Here is a 21,575-nt window from a genome sequence, read left to right as displayed (position 1 = left end):
ACATAGTTCTGGCTGCCCTGAGCTCAACTCACAGAGATGGCCTGTCTCTGCCTCCTGAGCACTGGGTGTACATACCATGTCCCAGCATAATAATTCTTTAATTAAAAAGAAAAAAGAGGGGCTAAAAGATGGCTCAGTGGCTGAGTACTGGCTACTCTTCCAGCGATCCTGAGTTCAATTCCCAGCATCCACATGGTGGTTCATAACCATCTGTAATGGGATCTGATGCCCTCTTCTGTCGTGCAGGCACACATGCAAATAGAGGACTCATACACATGCACAGACACATGCATAAACAAATACTTCTTTTTAAAAAAAGATGATTGTCTAGAAATAAGGCCCTCTTCTCTTACCATTGAATCGATCAATGGCCTCCTGACGCATGTTCCCGGTGATCCCACCGTCAATACGTTCATATTTATAGCCTTCATGCTCTAAAAAGTCTTCCAGCAAGTCCAACATCTTGGTCATCTGTGAAAAGGAGGGGCTTAATTACAGAGCTGTCACACGGCAGCTCCCACAGTCTCGAGGGCTATCCCACTACTGCCTCCAGTGCTAGCTGGGCCACTCACCTGGGAAAAGATGAGTACGCGATGCCCTCCCTCTTTAAGGTTCTTAAGCATCTTCTGTAGCAGTAACAATTTCCCAGATGCTCTGATTAGGGCGCTGCCATCATACATGCCATTAGGCATCTTAGGGGCTTCCTGGTGACACAAACAAAGGAAGAGGTATTGAAACAAAGCCCACACGGAGCTGGCAACCCAGGGAAGACAAAGAGGTGGCACAACATACCATCGCCGCCACAGGGAAGAGGTAAGGGTGGTTGCAGCACTTCTTAAGATCCATCACCACATTTAGCAGGGAAACCTGGTTGCCGCCGCCGCGAGCGTTAAGTGCTTCAAAGTTCCGGGTGAGGATGTACTTGTAGTACTTCCTGCGCAAACAATGCAAGGGCCGGCTGGACCAATGATGCGCCCGGCAGCCTGACATCACCCTTCCAACACTCCTCACTGCGGGGCTGAGCTAACCAGCGCCAGCCGCATGCCATCATAGGAATGGCTAACTAAGAAGCACAAGCTCCCACTCCCAGGTCTCAGGTTCCTGTCAGCAGCTGCCTAGAGGCGGTGTGGGAGAAACCCTCGGCAGGTGTCTGACTCACTCCATGACTGAGTCGTGCTTCTGTCCCTTCACACTTACTTCTGCATAGGGCTCAGCTCCACGCGCACAATCAGTTCCGTCTTGGATGGCATATTCTTAAACACATCAGCTTTGAGCCGCCGCAACATGTGAGGCCCCAGCATGTCATGTAGCTTTTTAATCTGGTCCTCTTTGGCAATGTCAGCAAACTCCTCCAAGAAGCCTTCCAAATTGCTTTAAAAATAAATTAATAATAATAATAAATTCATTACAGAGTGAAAAACAAAAAAAGGAAAAGTAATATAGGAAATGGGTAACAAGAAGAATTAAAAATATAATTATGAACTGACTGATAAGCACACTTACTGGAATCTCTCAGGGGTAAGAAAATTGAGCAGGTGAAACAGTTCCTCTAGGTTGTTTTGTAATGGAGTCCCGGTCAGCAACAGCTTATGCTGGAGTGAGTAACCATTCAACACTCGGAAGAACTGGTGAAGAGAGATGGAATTGAACAAATGAGGACACTGGGCTGCAGAGACGGCTCAGAGGTTGAGAGCACTGGCTACTCTTCCAGAGGTCCTGAGTTCAACTCCCAGCAACCACATGGTGACTCACAACCATCTATAATGTGATCTGATGCCTTTTCTGTCCTGCAGGTGTGCATGCAGGCAGAGCATTGTATACATAATACATAAATAAATCTTTTTTTAAAAAAAGAAAGAAAAGGAAATGAGGGCACCAATGTAAATACTACAGAATCCCAAGCTGTTTTACTGTCCTGTAAATTGAGTTTCTCCCATAGCTGGCATTCTTCTTCATGGCCTGGGCCACAGAAGGCTACCAAGTTAAGGAAGGAGATAAAGACCAGTCTCCCACCGGGCGGGGTGGCCCACGCCTTTAATCCCAGCACTTGGGAGGCAGAGGCAGGCAGATCGCTGTGAGTTCGAAGCCAGCCTGGTCTACAAAGTGAGTCCAGGACAGCCAAGGCTACACAGAGAAACCCTGTCTCGAAAAACCAAAAAAAAAAAAAAAAAAGACCAGTTTCCCTTTCTTGCCTACTCAGGCCTCTTTCAAAGAGGCTGGAGCTGTCAGCTCCTTCCCACTCACTTTAGACTGATTGTTCTTCAGTCGATGGGCTTCATCCACAATGAGGCAGGCCCAATCAATAGAACCCAAGATGGCCATATCAATGGTGATCAATTCATAGGATGTCAGTAGGACATGAAATTTCACAGATGCTTCTTTCTGCACATAAAGATAAAATGGTTACTCACTCCTGGTCCACTCCTCACTCTCAGCACCTGGAGGCCAGGTGAGGAGCGGAGCAAGCCCCACGGTGACTCCCTCCCCAGCAGCACCCTCCCCTCCCACTGGGATACCTTCATGCGGGAGGCCTTCTTGCCACCACGAATGGCATTGTCTTCAAAGGAGAACTCATTCTCCCGGATGATAGCACGGCTGTCCTTGTCACCCACATAGGTTACCACATACATATCAGGAGCCCACATCTCAAACTCCCGCTCCCAGTTGATGATGGTAGAAAGTGGAGCACTCACTAAGAAGGGGCCTTTGGAATGACCCTGGGAGGAAGAAAGCAGGCAGAATCAGGACCAAGAGCCCTGTCACCCTAAGCCCCAGGCTCCACCTCTCTCACTGAGCCGCAGTGAGGCTGAGGCCTGACACCTGCACCACTGCCCCCCACCCATCTTTCTCATTTACAAAAGCCATCTGACCTTCTCTTTTCCAAAAAATATGGGCCACCTTAACAAATCTAAACTCTTCCACCAACACAAGACTTACCTCTATGTCCGACCACAGTTCTTTATCTCAAAACACATGCATTCCTCATCTCCCAGGACAGACATACTGAGTCTACCATGGCTCTACTCCAAACTTCCTCTGCAAGGTCTAGAAGATAGCTGACTGGCTAAGAGTACACTGCTCTTGCAGAGCACCCACATGATGGCTCACAGTCTGTAACTCCCGTTTCAGGGGATCTGACACCCTCTTCTCACCTCCACAAGCTCTACACACAGGTGGTGCAAAGACATACTTATGGAAAAAACACTCAAATAAATACAATAATTAAAAAAAAAGACTTCCACCGCAAACTTGTGTCTTCTTATCCTCTTACCTTCCCCCTTCAAGAAAAGAATACACAAAATAACCACACAGAAACTGCCACCTCTTGGTGCCCTTACCTCTTTGTAGAGGGAGTAGAGAAAGACGGCCGTCTGTACAGTCTTCCCAAGACCCATCTCGTCAGCCAGTATGGTGTCGGTACCCTGAGCCCAGGAGAAGCGCAGCCAGTTCAAGCCTTCCATCTGGTAGGGGTGCAGGGTGCCCCCTGTGGCATCCAGGAACTCTGGCTGGCGCTCATACTTCACTGTTGGCTAAAGGGTGGAGGGGACGTCGAGAGCTGGTAAAAATGACCTTTTCCCCATAAGACAGTCGCTGCTTCCTCCTTCACAAGGGTGGGTGGGTGGGCGCGTGCGTGCGTGCGTGCGTGCATGCGTGTATTTCTCCCCTGAGAGCCAAGATCCTAGTACTTAGGAGGTTGAGACAGAAGGATTGAGTTCAAGGCCAGTGTTGGATACAGAGGGAAATATTGTCTCAAGAAAACAGTAATAAATAATTAAAGTGGGGTGAAGTATCCACAGAATCCACCAGGCTCTAATGGACAGATCCAAACCTACGGTGAACAGCCCTGGTTAAATCCAGTGGGTCACAAAACAAAAGGGCATGAAGGTAGGTAAGAGAGTTGCAGGGACAAATGGAACTGACAGGGGAAGGAGGGAGATAAAAAGAAGGGCAGGAAGAAAGAAAGGAAAAGGGTGTGCTGGGGTGCTCGCTGATACTGCAATGTGTGGCTTACGATCCTTCAGAACACAAGGAAACTTTTCTACCTCCCAGGCAGACCTGACACATATTACTTTTTAAAACATGAAAAGCAAAGGCTCCCTACTAATTGTTAAGATCTGCCAGGAGCTAAGTGTGATGATAGCACACCTGCAATCAAAACACTTGGGAGATGCAGACAGAAGAGCAAGTGTTCAAGGCTAGCCTGAGGTACAAGAGACCTTGCCTTTCTCAGATAGACAAATAGAGAGACAGGCCCTTGTCCTAGATAACACTGGCATCACATAAAATATCCCCTCTGTAGGTTTCCCCTGATGGTAAGAGAAAGAAATCCCAGTGTGTTCTGATTTACAGACCTGTGAAGGAGGCGGATGAGAAGTCTCTAGTGTCTAAACTAGAGCCATCTACAGGCCATGACTTGGAGCTTCACCATCGGACTACAGCGGGCAAGTCACACTGCCCACGCAACAAATGCCGCCCTTCTTCTACCCAAACTCACGTCCACAGTTGGTGTCTCCGGAGGCCTTTCCAGTTTCCGCAGCTTCACCTTCTTAAGCTTCTTGCCCGGTCGTCCTTCCTCACCCCTCATCAACTCCCTAGGAAGGAGAGCACCACAGCTGCCTCGGGGTCCCCTCCAAAGTGAGCAGCTCTGCTGTGTCCCCCGTCATCACCCACCTGTGGTTCCAGTAGCCTTGCTTGAACAGGTCATAGTCCTGTATCTCCACATCCTCGCTCTCCCACGATGCCTGATCGTAGGGTAAGTCTCGCCACTTAATCAGGTAGTGAACATGGCCCTTCTTGTCCACACTATAAGGGCAATAAGAAAAACCTCAGAGCCAAAAAGCAACTTCTCTCACCTCCCTAGTCAGCCTTGATCTTAAACACCAACAAAGCCATTCTAAATGTGCCATACCCCACACGTATACAGAGCCTCATTGACAGCTGCCTTTGGACCAGTACTCTCTCATCTATACGCTCCCTGTGGGCCAAATTCAGAGGAAGGTCTCCTAAGCCTAAGTTGGTGGCGATGTCCATGTTCACCGCCCCTGTAGTAAGAGCCCCCATGTGTACACTACCTCCAGGGAGCAAGTGATACCTGTGGTTGAGGATGCGATGGATCATCATCCACTCCGGTTTTATTCCATAGCGGTAGAAGCGCTCCTCCATCTCGGCAAACTTAGGGTCCTTGTTCTTCCGCTTCCGGCTCTTCTCTTCATCTCCACCAAAGTCCCCAGAAGGTGGCTCGTCCATGTCATTCTTCCGCTGATAGTTTCTGAACATCACCTGACAGTGCAGCTCCAACTGGGAGCAGAAAGAGATAAACCGCCTTGGCATGCAGCCAGCTTTCCTCCTCACACGGCTGTTTCCTCACTGCCTCTGCAGTGTCACCCACATATGCAGCCTGTCCCAGGCTTACCTGCAGCTCTGACACCCAGGAGCAGTGCCAGTAAGACATGCCTTGCCATTTCACAAAGAACTGCCTCTCCGGACGCCCCTCCAAGGGCTTGGGAGAGGGAGTATTAGGGTCAGCATCTGGAGGCCGAGGCACTGGTGTGGGAGATGGTGGCTGGCCCCACTTCCAGATGAGGATCTTCTGCACTTTGCCCTTAAGAGCTGGACACTGAAAAAGAGAGCACCTAATCTCAATTCAAATCCATAGTTCTCCAAGGATTAACCAGCAGTGTTTCCGGGTGGACGGGCAAGAGCACCAGCATGAGAACTTGAGTCCAGATAAAAGAGCCGCGGCAGTGGTTAAGAGCCGCTGGTCTTCCAGAGGAAGAAGACTTGATTCCAGTACCCACACTGTGGCTAAGAATCTTTTCTAACTAGTTCCAGGGGGCCCAGCACCCTCTTCTGTTACACACGTGGTATATACATACATACATACAACAAAACACACCTGCAACCCCAGAGCCACAGGAACAGAAAGAGAAGGATCACTGTAGCTTGCCGGCTGCCAGCCTAGCTCCAAGTTTAGTTGTTCAAAGTAATATGATAGAATAACAGAAGACAGCAGCAACACGGCTGCTTTCCTGGCCTAGGCACAGAGGCCTGGACCCTGCAGATACATGTGCATATACAGCACACGAATACAATTTGGTGTTTCTTTCTCCCCCCCCCCCCCTTTCAGGTAAGAGTCTCACTGTAATAGCCCTGGCTGGCCTGGAATTCAGTATGTAGACCAGACTGATCTTAAACTCACAAAGAACTGCCTGCTTCTGCTGTAACTATAGGGCTGCACCATCATGCCCAAGAAATAAAAATTAAAAACTACAGGGAGCTTGGTATGATGACCCAAGTCTTAGAGGGGGGAGGCAGAAGTAGGTAGGTCTCTGTTAACTGGAGACCAGACTACCTATTTTACACAGTGAATTTCAGGCAGTCAGTGCTATGAAGTGGGCCCCTACTAATTTTTTTTTAATTAACAAAAAAGAAATTATCAGCTGGGCAGTGGTGGTGCACACTGAAATGAAGCTGGACATAGTAACCTGAGCTTTGCTCCTGATACTTGGGAAGATGAAGCAGGGCAATGTGAGTTCAAGGCCAGCTTGGGCTACATGAGATATTGTCTCAAAAACAAAAACAAAAACAAAAAAACACTTTACAGTCGGGCGGTGGTGGCACATGCCTTTAATCCCAGCACTTGGACAGCAGAGGCAGGCAGATCACTGTGAGTTCAAGGCCAGCCTGGACTACAAAGTGAGTCTAGGACAGTCAAGGCTACACAGAGAAACCCTGTCTCGAGAAACCAAAAAAAAAAAAAAATTTTTTTAATTAAAAAAAAAAAAAATATATATATATATATATAGTTTATAATATATATAATTTTCTTGCAGCACTTGTGTGCAAGAGCTGTTATGAGACCAATCTACACGTTCATCAACAGAAGAATGAAGAAAACGTGTTATTTATATAATGTAATTTTTTCAGCTATAAAGTTATGCCACTTACAGAAAAATGGAGATCACTGGCAAATTAAGTCTATCTTAGAAAGACAAGTTTCCTCTCATCTTTGAGTCCTAAATAAAATCACCTATGTATGGAGAACAGAAAGTAGACACAGTAGTATCAAAGAACAAAGGGGCTGGGCATGGTGGTGCACACCTGTAATCCCAGCACTTGGAGGGGGGGGGGGGCAGAGGCAGGCGGATTGCTGTGAGTTCGAGGCCAGCCTGGTCTACAAAGAGAGCCCAGGGCAGCCAAGGCTACACAGAGAAACCCTGTCTTGAAATATGCAAACAAAACAGAACAAAATGAAGAAAAGCAAAGGACTAATGGGAAGGAGAAAAAAAAAACCTCAGTACAGGCAAGCAGGCCTCTCTCTGCGAATTCAAAGCAAGGCCAGCCTGGTCTACACAGTAAGTTCCAGGACAGCCAAGGACATACAGAAAGACCCTGTCTCAAAACAATGAAAAAAAAACACTGTCCTGCAAGAGTGTCAAGTGTTCTTAACCACTGAGCCATCTCTCTCTAGCCCCCCAAATTATAACATGTAGGACTATGCCTATAATCCTAGCACTCAAGAGACCAAGACAAAAAGATCATGCACTCAAGGCCAGTCTGAGCTACATATGCTGAGTGTAAGGCCAGCCTGGACTATGTAATAACACATCATTTCAAAACACCAGGAAAAAAAGAAAGGAAGGAAGGGAAAAGAAAAGAAAAAGAAATTGAAATGACTAAACCAGGCCTGGTGTGGTGGTGCAAGCCTGTAATCCCAGCACTGGGGAGGCAGAGGGAGGCGGGCCTAAAAAGCGAGGCAAGGACAGCCAGGACTACAGAGAGAAAGCCTGTCTCAAAAAAGAAAGAAATGCCTGAACCAGAACAGAACTTCACCCTGCTTAAGAGGATTACCAAGACACATCGTCTCCTTTATTGCTCTACTCAGCTACTTCTAGGTTACACAGAAGATGGTATCCCGAGACTAAGGGAGAAAGAAAAATTCCTGTCTCAGAGCTAGAAAAACGTGTAGCTCCCTAATGGCCTCTCCCCAACCTCTCAGTGAGAGCAAACCCTGTGCTATCATCACATGGTACTGCTCCCACCTCCCGTCCTAAGAGACACTTACAGTACACCGGGGACAGAGCCATTCGCCATTTGGGATCTCTGGCAGTGGGGGGTTCAGGCAGTGGATATGGTAGGAAGAAGGGCAGGTATCACAGCACAGCAGCTCCCCGCCATCCTTGCAGACGCGACAGAATTCCATGTGGTGGTCATCTTCCTCTTCTGGGTCTCCCCCAACCTCTTCCAGAATCTCCTCACCCTCCGAATTGTCCTCTTTAGCTTCCCACTGGATGCCCTCCTTCTCCTGCGAAAAAGGACCAGAGATTCAGATTATTACCACCCACCCCACCCACTGCCAGCATTGCTTTAGATGGTTCCCAAAGGCAACAGCCAAGGACATTCCCGTTTCTATTTCCACCTAGGCCCAAAGAAGTTCATCGTCCCACCCTTGCCCTGAGGGGGACCCAGAGGCCTCGGTGGTAGCCAGGTACTCACACAGTGTGGGCAGCTCCACTTGCCCTCGGGGGCCTTCTCCATGTCCGGGTCCAGGCACACCATGTGGTAGGCTCGGGGACAGGTATCACACAGGATGATCTCACCGCCTTGCTGGCACACCTCGCAATAGTCCTGGTGGTCTGTCTCATAACCATCCACAGCAGTCACCTCCTCCTCGCCTGGGCAAGGAAGAGGGAAAGCCCAATTATTAGAAAAAGACCACCTCCCCCCCCCTTATCTCCTAGGGGAGATTCTTCCCTGGTCATTCCCACCTTGTCCCACCATGCAAGCACAGAAAAGAAACACACCTTTCTTTTTCTTCTTAGTGGTCCGGAGTTTCTTGCGGCTCCGACTGCTGCGGCTGGTCGAGCCGTCCGAAACAGAATAGCTGTTGTTACTGGCATCATCGAAGTCAGATTCAACATCTAAATCATCCTCCTCACTCTGAAAAAGGAGACGGAAAACAAGGTTAAAAATCCAGGCCAAGCCAGGCGTGGTGCCACACACCTTTAATCCCAGCACTCAGGAGGAAGAGGCAGGCGGCCTGGTCTTCGTAACAAATCCAGGACAGCCAGGGCTCTGGGTTCTATTACACAGAGAAACCCTGTCTCGTAAAACCAAAGCCAAACAAACATGGTAAAGAGCCCCAGCAAGAATTGCACCAAAGGCCAGGTGTGGTAGCTTTAATCCCAACACTTGGGAAACAGAGGCAGGTGGATCTTCCTGAGTTTGAGGCCAGCCTAGTCTACAGAGTGATTCATTCTAGGCAGCCAAGGCTACTAAACAGAGAAACTGTCTTAAAAAACCAAAACCAAAACAACAACAACAACAAAAAAAAAAACCAAAAAAAGAATTGCACAGGAGCCTAGTCACCCTGCCTGAGGCAATAATACCCCAGGTTCTTATGTGCCTGACAGAAGGCAACACCCTTCTCCTCCACACAGCTCCCTCCCCTTCTCCAGTAGGATGAACCACGCTCTCACCGAGGATCTCTTCCGCTTGGAGCCAAAACCTCCCAGCTTGATTTTCAAAGGAGCTACTTTCTTGGGTTTGGGTTTCTTGGCATCAGGCACTCGGGGGCTGCCTTTGGGCTTCCTCCGAGCATTGGGACCTTAAATCAGAATATAGCCAAATGTATACCACGAGGCAAATGTCGCCCACCTCGGAGGCAATGCAGCATTCCTATGCTGTCTTTGACTTCCCAAGGCACCCTGAACCCTGCATTAAATCCAATTCACCTTTGCCCTCCTTGGTCTTGGCCTTGCGGATAGGCACCTCCACAGGGGGAGGGGGAGGTGCAACTTCAGTAGCTGTCACCATGCTCTCCACAACGGCCACAGCAGCTGCAGCAGCAGCCGCCACAGATGCTCCAGAGCTGCCCTTGAAGGGGTTGTTGGTACTGAACTCCCTCCACTTTGCACCCAAGACCATCATCATCTTGGAGACAGCAATCTTGGGGTTTTTAGCAGCAATTAGGGGTCTGGTAGAGAAACAGACAAGAGTAAGAAAGACGGTCATGTATAAAACTAAAAGAGAAAGGGAAACAAGAAGAAATTCTAGAAGGAATCTCCTCTCTTGCTAACCCCCATCAAGATCCTCCTGATTTACCGGACAAACTGGCTGAAGGCTTTGTAGTTGGTGAGGGTACGGTAGTCTTCCTCTGAGAACACATGGTCAATGTCTTCCATGCCCCAGTCTTCCAAGAGCTGGGCAGATGATTTAGGTTCCTATGGAGAGAGCAGTCAAGGGCCTGCCTTATAGTGCCCACGCATGCTAAGAGACTGGGAGTTCAAACTACAGCTTCCGAGAGCAGGGTAAAGAGAGCTAGGAGGAGATAATCAAAACTAAACGGAGGGCCAGGAGTGCATGGGAACAAAGGAGAGAGGCGGGACAGAGGCCTTGACAGGACAGAGATCTAGGCACCTTTGAATCGTCATCATCGTCCTCCTCCTCTTCCTCCTCCTTCCGCTTGGATTTGCTCTTCTTCTCTTTCTTAGGTCCGAGCTTCTTTTTCTTCTTCTTGCCAGGAGTGTAGTCGCTGCCCTCACTGTCTGAGCGCAGGGCCACCTCTTCCTCCTCCTCCACAAACTCCGGCCCCTCCCCAGAGCTGTCCCCCAGCTGCCGGCATAAGAGCAAACGCTGGAGCAGGGAAGGGGGGGGAGAGGGAGACAGACGCACATGCTACACACATGCTGACCTCAGGACAGTCCTGAGTCTCATCCCAGGACCTGACCCACCGCTCCAGAAGAAAAACTGCCCTCAGCTCCACCCTTCCTACGTGCCTCCTCCTTCCTTCTCACTCCCCAGAACACTCAGTCACCCACTCACCTCCTTTTTTTGGCGCTTGCTCTTAGGGATTTTAGGGTCTCGGGGTTTCTTAGGCTTTTTCTTCTTCTTGAGCTTTGGAGTCTCTGCTTCTGATAAATCCTCTTCTGGGTCTTCTTCATTTTCTACATATATTTGGCAAAGGAAGGCATGAAAAAGAACATCAAAAGGTAAGAGCCTAAGCCAGAGGGTTTAGACTGTCTGCCCCCACCTCTGTCCCAGATTCCCCTAACGAGAACTGCTATACTACATAGAAGGGAGCTGATACCCAGTACAGAAACAGACAAAGAGAGCTGTATATACCCAAAATAGGCCTGCCAGGCTAGGCCAGGCCCACCTCGGGCAGCTGTCCAGGCCCCTACCTCCTCTCCTCACCACTCCAGGCACCTTCTGTGCTCACCAGCACAGCGGAATCAAGCTGCCTGGAACTCAGCAAGTAAAAGAAGTGGGTCCAGGTCTCCAAGCAGCCATAAGACAGGGGATGAGTGGACATGAGGAGCCTAACCAGACGCCACTAACCACAGACTCACCCTTCACCACCCCACCCCACAACAAATACCAGGTTCAGGGTCTAAGGAATAACAGCTTATCAGATGCCCCCGTTGGGAATATGCCAGCTCAGAGCCACCAGAACCTCCACCGTCCCCAACTGAGCTGCCAGCTCAACTTCATACGCACTCCCAGTTTCTTCCCCATCTCTAGTCCTACTGTTTCTTTCCAGCTTTCTCCTGGGTCAGCAGACTCTTCTCCCTAGGGGCCCGGAATCAGCCCAGCTGTCACCATCTCCCCTGCCCAGCCCCCCTCCCATCTGGCTCCACCTCCTTCCCTGGCTAGAAGCACACACAAAGCCTGAGTGACTGGGGCTCCTGGACAAGGACAGGTAGAAAGGGCACAGGGAAGGAGGCTGGGAGGCAGCTTTCTTTGTAGCAGACATGGACACCAGCTCTCACTCCCTCTTCCAGTTCCTTCCCAAGCCACCCCCGCCCAAGAAGTGGGGACTAGGAAAGGGAGGAGGGAGAAGGGAGTGCCTCACCCACTGAGGAGAGGGAAAATGGCTCCTGACCACAGAAGCCAGCCCAGGGCACCCAGTGCCAACATAGGACAGACAGGAAGTAGCAGGGGAGGGGGTGGAGCCAACAGAAGTACACAGAGCAAAGAGTACCCTCAAAGAAAACTTCTCATATTATTACCTGGCCCTAGGTCCAAAGCCAGTGATCTCTCATACCTACTCTAAGATGACACGGTTTCTAAGAGGTCACCATAATGTCCCACAGAGCATGAGGAGAGGCTGCAGTGTTTGAAGCACTGCATTACTCACTCAGTTTTAATTTTTAAGACATAGAGCTAGGATTTAACAAGGGCTCAGTGGAGGTTACCAAACAGTATGACCCTCTTCCCTTAAAGGGATCATATAGCTTGAGGAACGGAGGCCACAGCCAGGCTCAAAGCGCAGCTTCCTCCTCACCCAGCAAGAGTTCTGTCCAGCAAATGAAAATCATGCCCAGACCCCACAAAAGTAGCCGCACCAAGAGAGCCACCAGTCGCAAATGACGTTTACTTCAATCCCAAGCACACCAACACATGTGTCAGCTCATAGCCCCCAAGAGCAGCCCTAACACGACTCTGGCTCTGCCCTCCTGCAGCTAGACAGACCCTAAGGTTGGACAAAGTGCCACAGGCCTCTCATTTCCAGTCACTCCAGGATCAAGTCAGAGGCTAGAAGGCCCCTCTCATTCCCAAACGACCACTTCCTTACGGCTTCTTCCCCTCGGCCTCACAGCACCCAAACCTTCCTCCTTGCCTCCAGAGCAGACATGAGGGAAGAACAAACCCATGGAGATAAACTAGACACCTTCTCATCCACGCAACCCTCACACTCCTCAGGTAAATCACATGCTGAAATGGCAAGCAACTCACTGCGTGAGATAGAGATTTGGAAAAGGGGCAGAATTGGGTGTGGCAAGTGGAAAAACTGGGTCATGCTACAGACTGGGGCAGAGTTCACACTGAGAGCCTGCACAGCTCCCACTTGGGAGGGAGGCCCACGCCGAGGGGACACTAGAGGGCTAAGACGGAGACCAGCACTGCATGGACAGCGCTACTCATCCCGCCCTCATAAAAAGATAAAGGAAGGTGAGCCTTCTTCCTTACCCACCTCATCCCACACCCCAGGAAAAGGCACAAAGATGCCTGCAGCCCTACACCTCAGTGATGAGAGGCCAAGTCCCTTATCCCAGCAGGCAAAGATGCAGCATCAGGAATAATGGCTCTCTCAAATGGCCTCAGCTGAAGTGAAGAATTTCAAGGTAGAAAACGGTAAATTTGGAAAGCATTTCTTCCAGTACCTCAACATCCAGCAGGAGCTAAGGAAAGGGCAGAAGAAACAAACAAAAGCAGGACCACCAGACTCCACAACTTGGGAAAAGAAGAAGCAGCAGAGAGGGTAAAGAAATGGGGGGCGGGGGGGGGACTGACATGAACACGAACTTTTTTTTTTAATGTGAACAGAGCTGAATAAACCAATAGGTGTCTGAACTAAGGGGCTTCGACTAAGACAACGAGAGGAAGACATGCTCTTACAAGAGTGACACCAACCATCACTTGAGGGCAGGCACTCAGGCAGGCTGATTAGAACTATACGGGTTTGGCCAGCCCAGGGAACCACTCCAAAACACAGCCAAACCCTAACACACCCACACAAAACACTATACCACCAAGCCAGACCCCAAGCTTCCTCGGCGTGGCATAAGCCTCTAGGAAAGAACGGGATTATGGCCACACCAGGGGCAAAGGGTCCCTTCCTTTCCTCTGCCTCTCTTTACTAGGCTACCGCATCCTCTAGCTACCCCCTCCCCCATCCCTTCCCCACTCAAAAATTTCCAACTATCTGCCTAGCTTAAAAGTTCTCTAGATCCGATAAGGAGGGAGATTCAAACTTCACACTCTTGGAAGCTCTAAAAACTGGTAACTGATCACACACTAAATATAATCCGACAAAAAGTATCCAACACTCCCTTCCACCCCCCCACCCCCGGGAACAACGGCGGAATCCCAGATGCCTGGCAGGGTTCCTACAACAGAAATCCTCAATGCACCCCACCATGTGACCACTAGAATTTCCAAGGGTCCCGGCCACCTGCGTTCCTCCAAGAACCTGCACTAGGTAAAGCCTGCTAACAACCCAGAGAGCTCCCTCAACCGGGGACTGCGGAGCATTCCAGACAGCCAGCTTGCATCTGGGTCCGTGGTGCCCAAGAGGCACATGGCTTCCACCTTCCCCAGCCGCCCCCCTCCTCCCCCAGCACACAAGAGCTCCGCAGAAGAGAACCACTCCCTTCGGATGCCCTCCGCCCAGGGCTCTGCACGGAGAAGACAAGTAGCAGCACACTCCGCCTCACTGGAATCTCCAGGAAAGATCAAACACCTCCTTCCTGCCATGGGCCCTCTGGGAAGATGTTACCTGGATGGGGTGGGGGCAGGCTGTTGTTCAGAAGTGCATCCATATCCTCCTCCTCACTGCCCGCTGAGCAGGGGGACGGTGAGCCCAGGCCCGACGCCATCCCCTTCCGCTCCCCGGCCAGGGAATTGGCCCAGCTGCTCCTGCCTGCGGCCTGGGGCCCTCTACACTGGCCCGAGTCACTGTGCGGGGGAGGGGGGGGGAGAACAGTGAGTGACGCGCAGTCCCCCTCCCCCACCCGCTCTTTCCGCCCCCCTGCCCTACCACCCTAGCTGAGCACCCGAACCACTCAGGCTGAACTTAGTTCCACACTCCTCGGGGACAGCCCGTGAGCAGGCTCCCCGGCAGAAGCCCCCAAGAAGAGAGAGGGGGACGCCCCCGAGGGCAGGCTGGTGCATGGTCGGGAGGGGACGAGCTGGGCTGAACCGAGCCAGGAGTGACTGGGGAGGGGGAGTCCGAGAGACGAGGGTGGAGGGGGTCGGGGAGGCGGCCGGTGCTCGGGGACACAAGGTCACTTGGGAGTGGGGGGGGCGCCTCTCTGCGCCCGGGGAGGGGCCAGTCCCCAGACAGGGCAGCTCTCCAAAGGCTGTCCTCTGGGACAACTCAGGTTCTCTTCCGGAACGGCGGGGACCAGGGGGCGTGGAGGCTCAGGCGCTCCGGGGTCCCGAGGAGTCGGGACGGCGGCGGAAAGCGAGCTCCCACCGGGAAGGGGGCCGGGCCACGTGTCCCGGGGGGCTAGCGAGCAAAGGGCGAGGGGCGGGCGCCGGGCATTGTAAGAGGCCGAACCCAGGACGGGGGAGCGGGGAACAGGACTCCCTCAGAGCAGGGCGCCGTCTCGAGGCAACCCGCCCGCCTCAGGGGAGGAAGAAAAGGGTCGACTCCCTGGCAAGCGGACGGCCCGCGGGCCCCGGGACGCCTAAGGAAGGGACAGGTGAAGGGATAACCCCCCGGGACGATGTCGGGCTGTAAGAGACGTCGCTCCCGTCGCCGCGCGCTCTCCTCACCCTAGAGCCGCCTCAGGTCGCGCAGGGTCTCGCCGGTGTCACTCCCGCTCCGGCTCCTCCTCGCCGCGGCCGAAGGGGGGAAAATGGCTCCGGCTCCGGCGTCGCCTCTTAAAGGGCCCGAAACACCGGCCGGGAAATCCCACCGCACAGGCCCCGCCCCCCCACGGACAGCCCATAATAACCTCAACCAACTCCAACCCCCCCTCCACTACCGCCACCCTCCTCCCTAGGTCTCCCGGGCAACCCCCGCCCCCTCGTCGCTCAGGCAACCATTGGCCACGCCCCCGTCGAGCGCGCGCGCGTCACCCGGGCAACCGCCCACCTCCTGGCCATCCCATAATACACACGGACACCCCACATACACACACACCCCGCCCCCCACACTCCATGCATATATATGCCCAGGGGCTACGGACATATATTGCAGACCTTTTACAAACTATACCTGTTCCCCTCCTCAGATATCCCATAATAACCACTCTTTGCCAACTTCTTCACTCTTGGCCCTACTGCTAACATCCCATAATAACTCATTACCCCTCCCTCCCCTTGGCCATCCCATAATAAGCACCCCTCCCAGCACTTCAGCCTCATATCCCATAATACTCAACCCCATCCCCCACTGACATCCCATAATAACCACCCTTCATCCACCCACAGTTTGATATCCCATGATTGTCAGAAACTCACCCACCCCACACTACAACAACGGACACTCGGCCTCCTCCCACACACATCCCGTAATAATCAGTCTCCCACTTTCTATACTGATATCCCATAATAGCCAACCCCCTAGAGCTGCCCTCAGTCCCTGCGCACCAGAGTCTAGATTCTAGATGTTCACATCACCACCTCAAGCCTTGCCAGTCTCTTTCTAGCTCCATGGCCCATAAATTGCCATTCCTCCCTATCAAAGAGATACTGATGATCACCAGCTCTACTGTGACCCCACAAATGGAAATATCTAAATCTCCTCCACTAAGGTGGGAAATGTCCCATCATTTACTCCATCTACTCTGACATCCCCATAATTGCAAGAAGCCCATGATACCATAAAACTCCCAACACAACCCAGTGCCACATCCCATAATACTTCTGCTGCACTCTACCACCTCACACAGGTCTGGCCACATATCCCATAATATTCACAACCTCCCGCCATCTCTAGAAGTTGTCAGTCTCTTCCAACAACCAAGAGCAAAGAGGGTGTGGCAAAAAGTATTAACTGCCCTGTCCCCGCCCCCATTAGCACACACCCTTTTCCCTTTCTGGGCAAAAGGAGTATTCTGGCCTGTCAATGTTCAGGATCCACGACCCCTATCTCATTTCCAGACATGCAGGAGCTAAGAGCCAACCTTAGAGCCCCATCCAGTCCCACCAAAATCGAGATATATTCTAGGTGCTTACCTCCAGCTCTGAAACTTAGTGTAAAATCAAACAAATGATATGCTGACTAGAAGAAACCCTTGCATAAACTTTAACTCACCCAGAACATCCCATAGCAATTACAAACCTCTTTCCCGAAACTGGTTCTCAACATTCCAGCAGTCCCCTCCACTGCCTTCCTCAAGTCCAGGCAGCCCCTATGGATGGGGAGCCGTGACCAGCACGGAAACCGAGAATCCTCTGTAACACCAAGAGCTGAGCCTTGCTCTCTCTCTCTCCTCACCTGTGTTCATTCAACACATCTTTGACAATACCTAGCAAGGTGCAGAGCTGACATGACTGAGCAAGCAAAGACACAGGTACCTTCCTTCAACAAACATAAAAGAGCTGGGAATGGAGTCACATGCCTGTAACCCCAGCCGTCAAGAAGGCCAGATGATCAAGGGTTCAAGGTCATAATAAATTCAAGGTCAGCCTGGGCTACTTTAGAAACAAGTCTCCAATAAATAAATATTATTATTATTATTATTATTATTATTATTATTATTATTATTATTATTATTATTATCACCGTGCTCTAGCCAGCTGGGCCTAACGGGACAACCAGAAGTAAACACTTTTATAAGAAGCATTAAACAACCAAAGAGACCATGCTACAATATGAAAAGACCTGGTCAAAAAAGTACTACTGACCACTATTTCCCAGTGTCCTGTCACTAGGAACTGAACAGAGATCACATCCCCCACAGAGGCCTGGGCAGGGGGTCCACCTAGAGCAGTGGGTCTCGACCTTCCTAGTTCTTCAACCCTTTAATACAGTTCCTGATGTTGTGCTGACCCCTCCCCCCCCCACCATAAAATACTTCACACCTGTAATTTTACTACTGTTAGGGATCATAATGTAAATATCTGTGTTTCCCGATGGGCAAAAGGGTCGTGACCCACAGGTTGAGAACTGGTGATCTAGAGACTTCACAAGAGAAGAGGCTGGTCAAGCCCATTTCCTGCAGGGCCTGGTGATGCATGCCTTCAAACGCTCTCCGAGCTGAGCCCTACACCCAGGGATTTTGACTGGTAAGCAGCAATCATGTTCCTAACCAACGTTCCTAACGCTCAAATTCCATACTACTATCATGTGTTTCCTTGAAACACTTCACTCTGTCACAATTTTCACCCTTATTCTTTTTATTTACTTGTTTGCTTTTTTTTTTTTTTTTTAAGGTAGGTTCTCTTTTAAAATTGTAATCACTATGTGCATGCGTGCGTGGGGTGTGTGTGTGTGTGTGTGTGTGTGTTTGTGTGTGTAGGAGGAAGAGGAGGTCAAAGGGGTATTATCAGATCACCTAGAGCTGGAGTTAGAGGCAGGTGTAAGCTGCCTGATGTGGGTGTCAGGATTTGAACTCTGGTCCTCTCCAAGAAGAGTGAGTACCCGCCCCGCCACATACACCTACCTACCTTGATGCTTGGATACCAAGGTCTGTTCATATGCAATAGCCTACATTGTGCCCACTCACTGCCCATTGTACACCCTAAAGCCTCTTACCACTTCCAACTGCTCCATCATCAATTGGTCGACACCCCATCCTCCTCCACCTCACACACAATATTAAATTAATACATAAATTCATAAATGAAGACACAGCATAATGGGGTGTGTTTTTAACACCAGCACTTGGGAGGCAGAGGCAAGTTAATCTCTGAGTTCCAGGCCAACCAGGCCTGCCTATATAGTAAGGTCTTGTCCCAAACAAAACAAAAGTAAACAAAAATCTTAAGCCATCTGTGAATCTTTCACTTTTCCCACACTTCGTGGCTTCCAGAAAATAAGGATTTAAGTAAAAACCAATATCGCAGCTCCACTGCCTCGACGCCTCTTTCCCTTAGGCCCAGCCGCCTCCCTCTGCTCTAATTTGCCTGTTTCAGGAAGGGCCAAAAACCTGTGGAAGCTCCACAGGTTGAAAAGGAACCAGACTGTCTTCACAGGAAGAGGCCTTCCTGAGCTGATAGCAAACAGGAAGGCCCCCATGATATCTCTTTGGGCTGCCCATCACAGCTCCCTAAGAGAGGGCCCTGACAGATAACACTCTCCTGTGAAATTCAGAGGGCTGACTTAGGAGCTCAACAGACATAGGGAGGACTTTTTCCAGAAAAACGACAGTCTCCTTGCTCCTAAAAAGATCCCCCCCAGTGATGCTGGAAGTGTCTTTCCACCAAATCATGTGTGTAACCATGCACACTCTACATTTAAGGACTCTCTCACCTTGACACTAGAGTCCTTTTTTTGTTTTGTTTTGTTTTGGGTTCCCCCCACCCCAAGACAGGGTTTCTCTGTGTAGCCTTGGCTGTCCTAGACTCACTTTGTAGACCAGGCTGGCCTCGAAATCAGAGATCCACCTGCCTCTGCCTCCCAAGCGCTGGGGTTAAAGGCGGGTGCCACCACTGCCCGGCTTTTTCTTTTCCAAAATTTACCTGACCTCTCTGGCCCATGGTGGGTAAGAGAGGTTGTGTTTACTGTGGTGTGCTGGCCACTCCCTTCGTCTCACAAGCTTCTGTAGTCTCTCTCATTTAACTTTCCTTTTTTTTTTTTTTTTTTTTTTTTAAGATTTATTTATTTAGTTTATGTATCACAGTACCTCAGAGGGAATCACATTATAGATGGTTGTGAGCCACCATATGGTTTCTGGGATTTGAACTCAGGACCTCTGGAAGAGCAGCCAGTGCTATCAACCTCTGAGCCATCTCTGCAGCCCTCCTCATTCAACTTTCTTGACATCAAGATTGGATGGCATTCACTTGTTCAAACCTTTGCTCTGTGTTCATTCCCATGAATTTGTGTTTCAAGGTGGGTGAGAGAGGATGTGGCTCTTTTTTTTTTTTTTTTTTTTTCTTGTTTGGCTTTTGGTTTTGTTTTATTTGTTTTGGTTTTTCGAGACAGGCTTTCTCTGTAGCCTCAGCTGTCCTTTGTAGACCCGGCTGGCCTTGAACTCACAGCTATCTGCCTGCTTCTGCCTCCTGAGTGCTGGGCTTAAAGGCGTGCACCGCCACTGCCGCCCAGATAGGATGTGGCTCTCTTAGGACCCCATAATCTAGGTATCTCTCCTTTCAGGAGAGCTGTTTCTTCCCACGTCGTGCTGCTGCACACCTATTAGACCGTTTTCTACCCCTGTCTACCTCCACCTAGCATGTCTCTGGGCCTCACATTCCGCTGTGTAATAAATATCTCCAGCGGCCCCAGATCCTTCCTCCTGTGTGTAAACCACATTATCACAGCAATGGGTGAATAATAACCAGGGAAGGTTTACAAGTAGGCACTCCCAGCCTCTTACCTATGACTTAAAATATTGCTACCCTTCATCAGCCACACCCACTCTGTCCCTGCAGATTCTCTCCACCTATTCCTTTGTCTCTGTCACTTCCTACCTCTCCCAGATACCACAACAGGAAGGCTCAAATCCCCATCTTTTTATTTAATCTTTCTTTTTATTTTATTTTATTTTTTATTTTTTTTTAGGTTTTTCGAGACAGGGTTTCTCTGTGTAGCCTTGGCTGTCCTGTCTTGAACCCCCCACCCAAAAGGTTTACTTTTATTATTTTTGACATTTTGTTGTGAGCCTAATCCGGGTAGCCTTGTAGACCAGGCCGGCCTCGAACTCACAACGATCTGCCTGCCTCTGCCTCCCCAGTGCTGGGATTAAAGGCATGCGCCACCACACCCCTGGCCCTAATCTTTCTTTTTAGATCTGTTTTTTATGTGTGTAAGTGCTTGCCTGCATGTATGTATGCACACCACATACATGCCTAGTGGGTGAAGAGGACAGAAGAGGGCATCCTATGCCCTGGAACTGGAGTTACAGATAGTTGTGAGCCACCCTGTGGGTACTGGGAACTGAACCTGGGTCGTCTGCCAGAGCAGCTTCTTAACTGCTGAGCCCTGTCTCCAAACCCCCCCCCCCCTCCTGTCTTTCTGAAGGCCAAGGAGACAGGTGTAGAGTGTGTTTGTGTGGCTTTTGTGGGACTCGACATTCTGTACCTCCCGCTCCCTTCTCTGCCCCAGGTTCACCTCCTTGATCAATTATAAATAGGCAACTACCATGATTGGCCCACAGAGACTAAGGACGGTTTAATCTCCTAATTAATGCACCCTGGGGTGGGGTGGGGTAGCCTCTCTAGCCAGTTTTCTAGACTTCTGTTTCCACTCCATGGTACACAAGCCCCTAGACTGACACCCTGAGGAGGTTATCCTGGAGTCTTTAGCATAGGATCCGTGGTTCTTCTCCTTACAGCTCTTTTTGTGTGTGTATGGGGAGACTTCTCAGAGATCCAAAGGCCTAGTGTTCTGCCCTGACACAAAGAGGATTTGTGAAGACTGATAGTTACACGAGATGTAATCCATGTGGGGCTTGGGGAGTGGCATTTTTCCCTCAGGAGCTCACCCAGCCTCTGCTTTTTCACCTTCCATGTTCGAAGTAAAACACCCTACACCCTACGGAAGATGTAGTCTCAAGCCGAAGGCGGCACAGGTGGAAGGGAGGACTGGAGTCACCTAGCCTGGGAGTGCTTCCAGCACTACCCTGATATCCTGTGCTGTGCAACCCCCAAGATGTGACTAGAACCCAGGTGTCCTAGGCTTTGGCTCGATGTCGCCTGCCCCTGGGGCCTCTTCCAACAGCTGTCACCAAAGAAACCTCTCCAGCCAGTTACTCCTGCCAGGCCTCAGGTCTGGCTCCAGGGCTCACCCCACCCTCCCCAGCTCCTTCCCTCCCTCTTCCTTCCTCCCCCCCTCCCGCCCTCCCTAGAGCTTTACCTACCCAGGACGGCCCCACCCAGCTGTGCCGGGTCCATCCCATAATAATTCTCCTCCCTAGCCCCCACCCCTCCCAGAAGAGAGGCGGCCATCCCATAATAGC

General features: G+C 50.6%; 1 protein-coding gene across 1 annotated transcript in view; it reads right to left on the bottom strand.

Annotated features, from left to right (window-relative positions):
• The window catches only part of Chd4 (chromodomain helicase DNA binding protein 4), a 37,741-nt gene extending 22,302 nt beyond the window's left edge, over positions 1-15,439 (bottom strand). The window contains exons 1-22 of the mRNA XM_051155381.1: positions 15,283-15,439; positions 14,282-14,460; positions 10,825-10,946; positions 10,420-10,635; positions 10,105-10,223; positions 9,735-9,976; positions 9,480-9,607; positions 8,805-8,940; positions 8,497-8,675; positions 8,066-8,305; positions 5,414-5,617; positions 5,093-5,298; positions 4,672-4,803; positions 4,496-4,592; positions 3,339-3,530; positions 2,517-2,717; positions 2,245-2,382; positions 1,504-1,625; positions 1,198-1,371; positions 793-934; positions 573-704; positions 354-471 (exon numbers count right to left, since the gene is read on the bottom strand). Coding sequence (XP_051011338.1) covers positions 354-471; positions 573-704; positions 793-934; positions 1,198-1,371; positions 1,504-1,625; positions 2,245-2,382; positions 2,517-2,717; positions 3,339-3,530; positions 4,496-4,592; positions 4,672-4,803; positions 5,093-5,298; positions 5,414-5,617; positions 8,066-8,305; positions 8,497-8,675; positions 8,805-8,940; positions 9,480-9,607; positions 9,735-9,976; positions 10,105-10,223; positions 10,420-10,635; positions 10,825-10,946; positions 14,282-14,381 — 3,340 coding nt within the window. The 5' untranslated portion in view covers positions 14,382-14,460; positions 15,283-15,439. The remainder of the gene's footprint in view (positions 1-353; positions 472-572; positions 705-792; positions 935-1,197; positions 1,372-1,503; positions 1,626-2,244; positions 2,383-2,516; positions 2,718-3,338; positions 3,531-4,495; positions 4,593-4,671; positions 4,804-5,092; positions 5,299-5,413; positions 5,618-8,065; positions 8,306-8,496; positions 8,676-8,804; positions 8,941-9,479; positions 9,608-9,734; positions 9,977-10,104; positions 10,224-10,419; positions 10,636-10,824; positions 10,947-14,281; positions 14,461-15,282) is intronic.
• Positions 15,440-21,575: the final 6,136 nt, after the last annotated feature.

The sequence above is a fragment of the Acomys russatus genome, chromosome 13 (assembly GCF_903995435.1).
Source record: "Acomys russatus chromosome 13, mAcoRus1.1, whole genome shotgun sequence".
Lineage (NCBI taxonomy): Eukaryota > Metazoa > Chordata > Mammalia > Rodentia > Muridae > Acomys > Acomys russatus.
The sequence above is the reverse complement of the archived record's forward strand: the minus strand, read 5'-3'. Positions and strand labels throughout refer to the sequence as shown.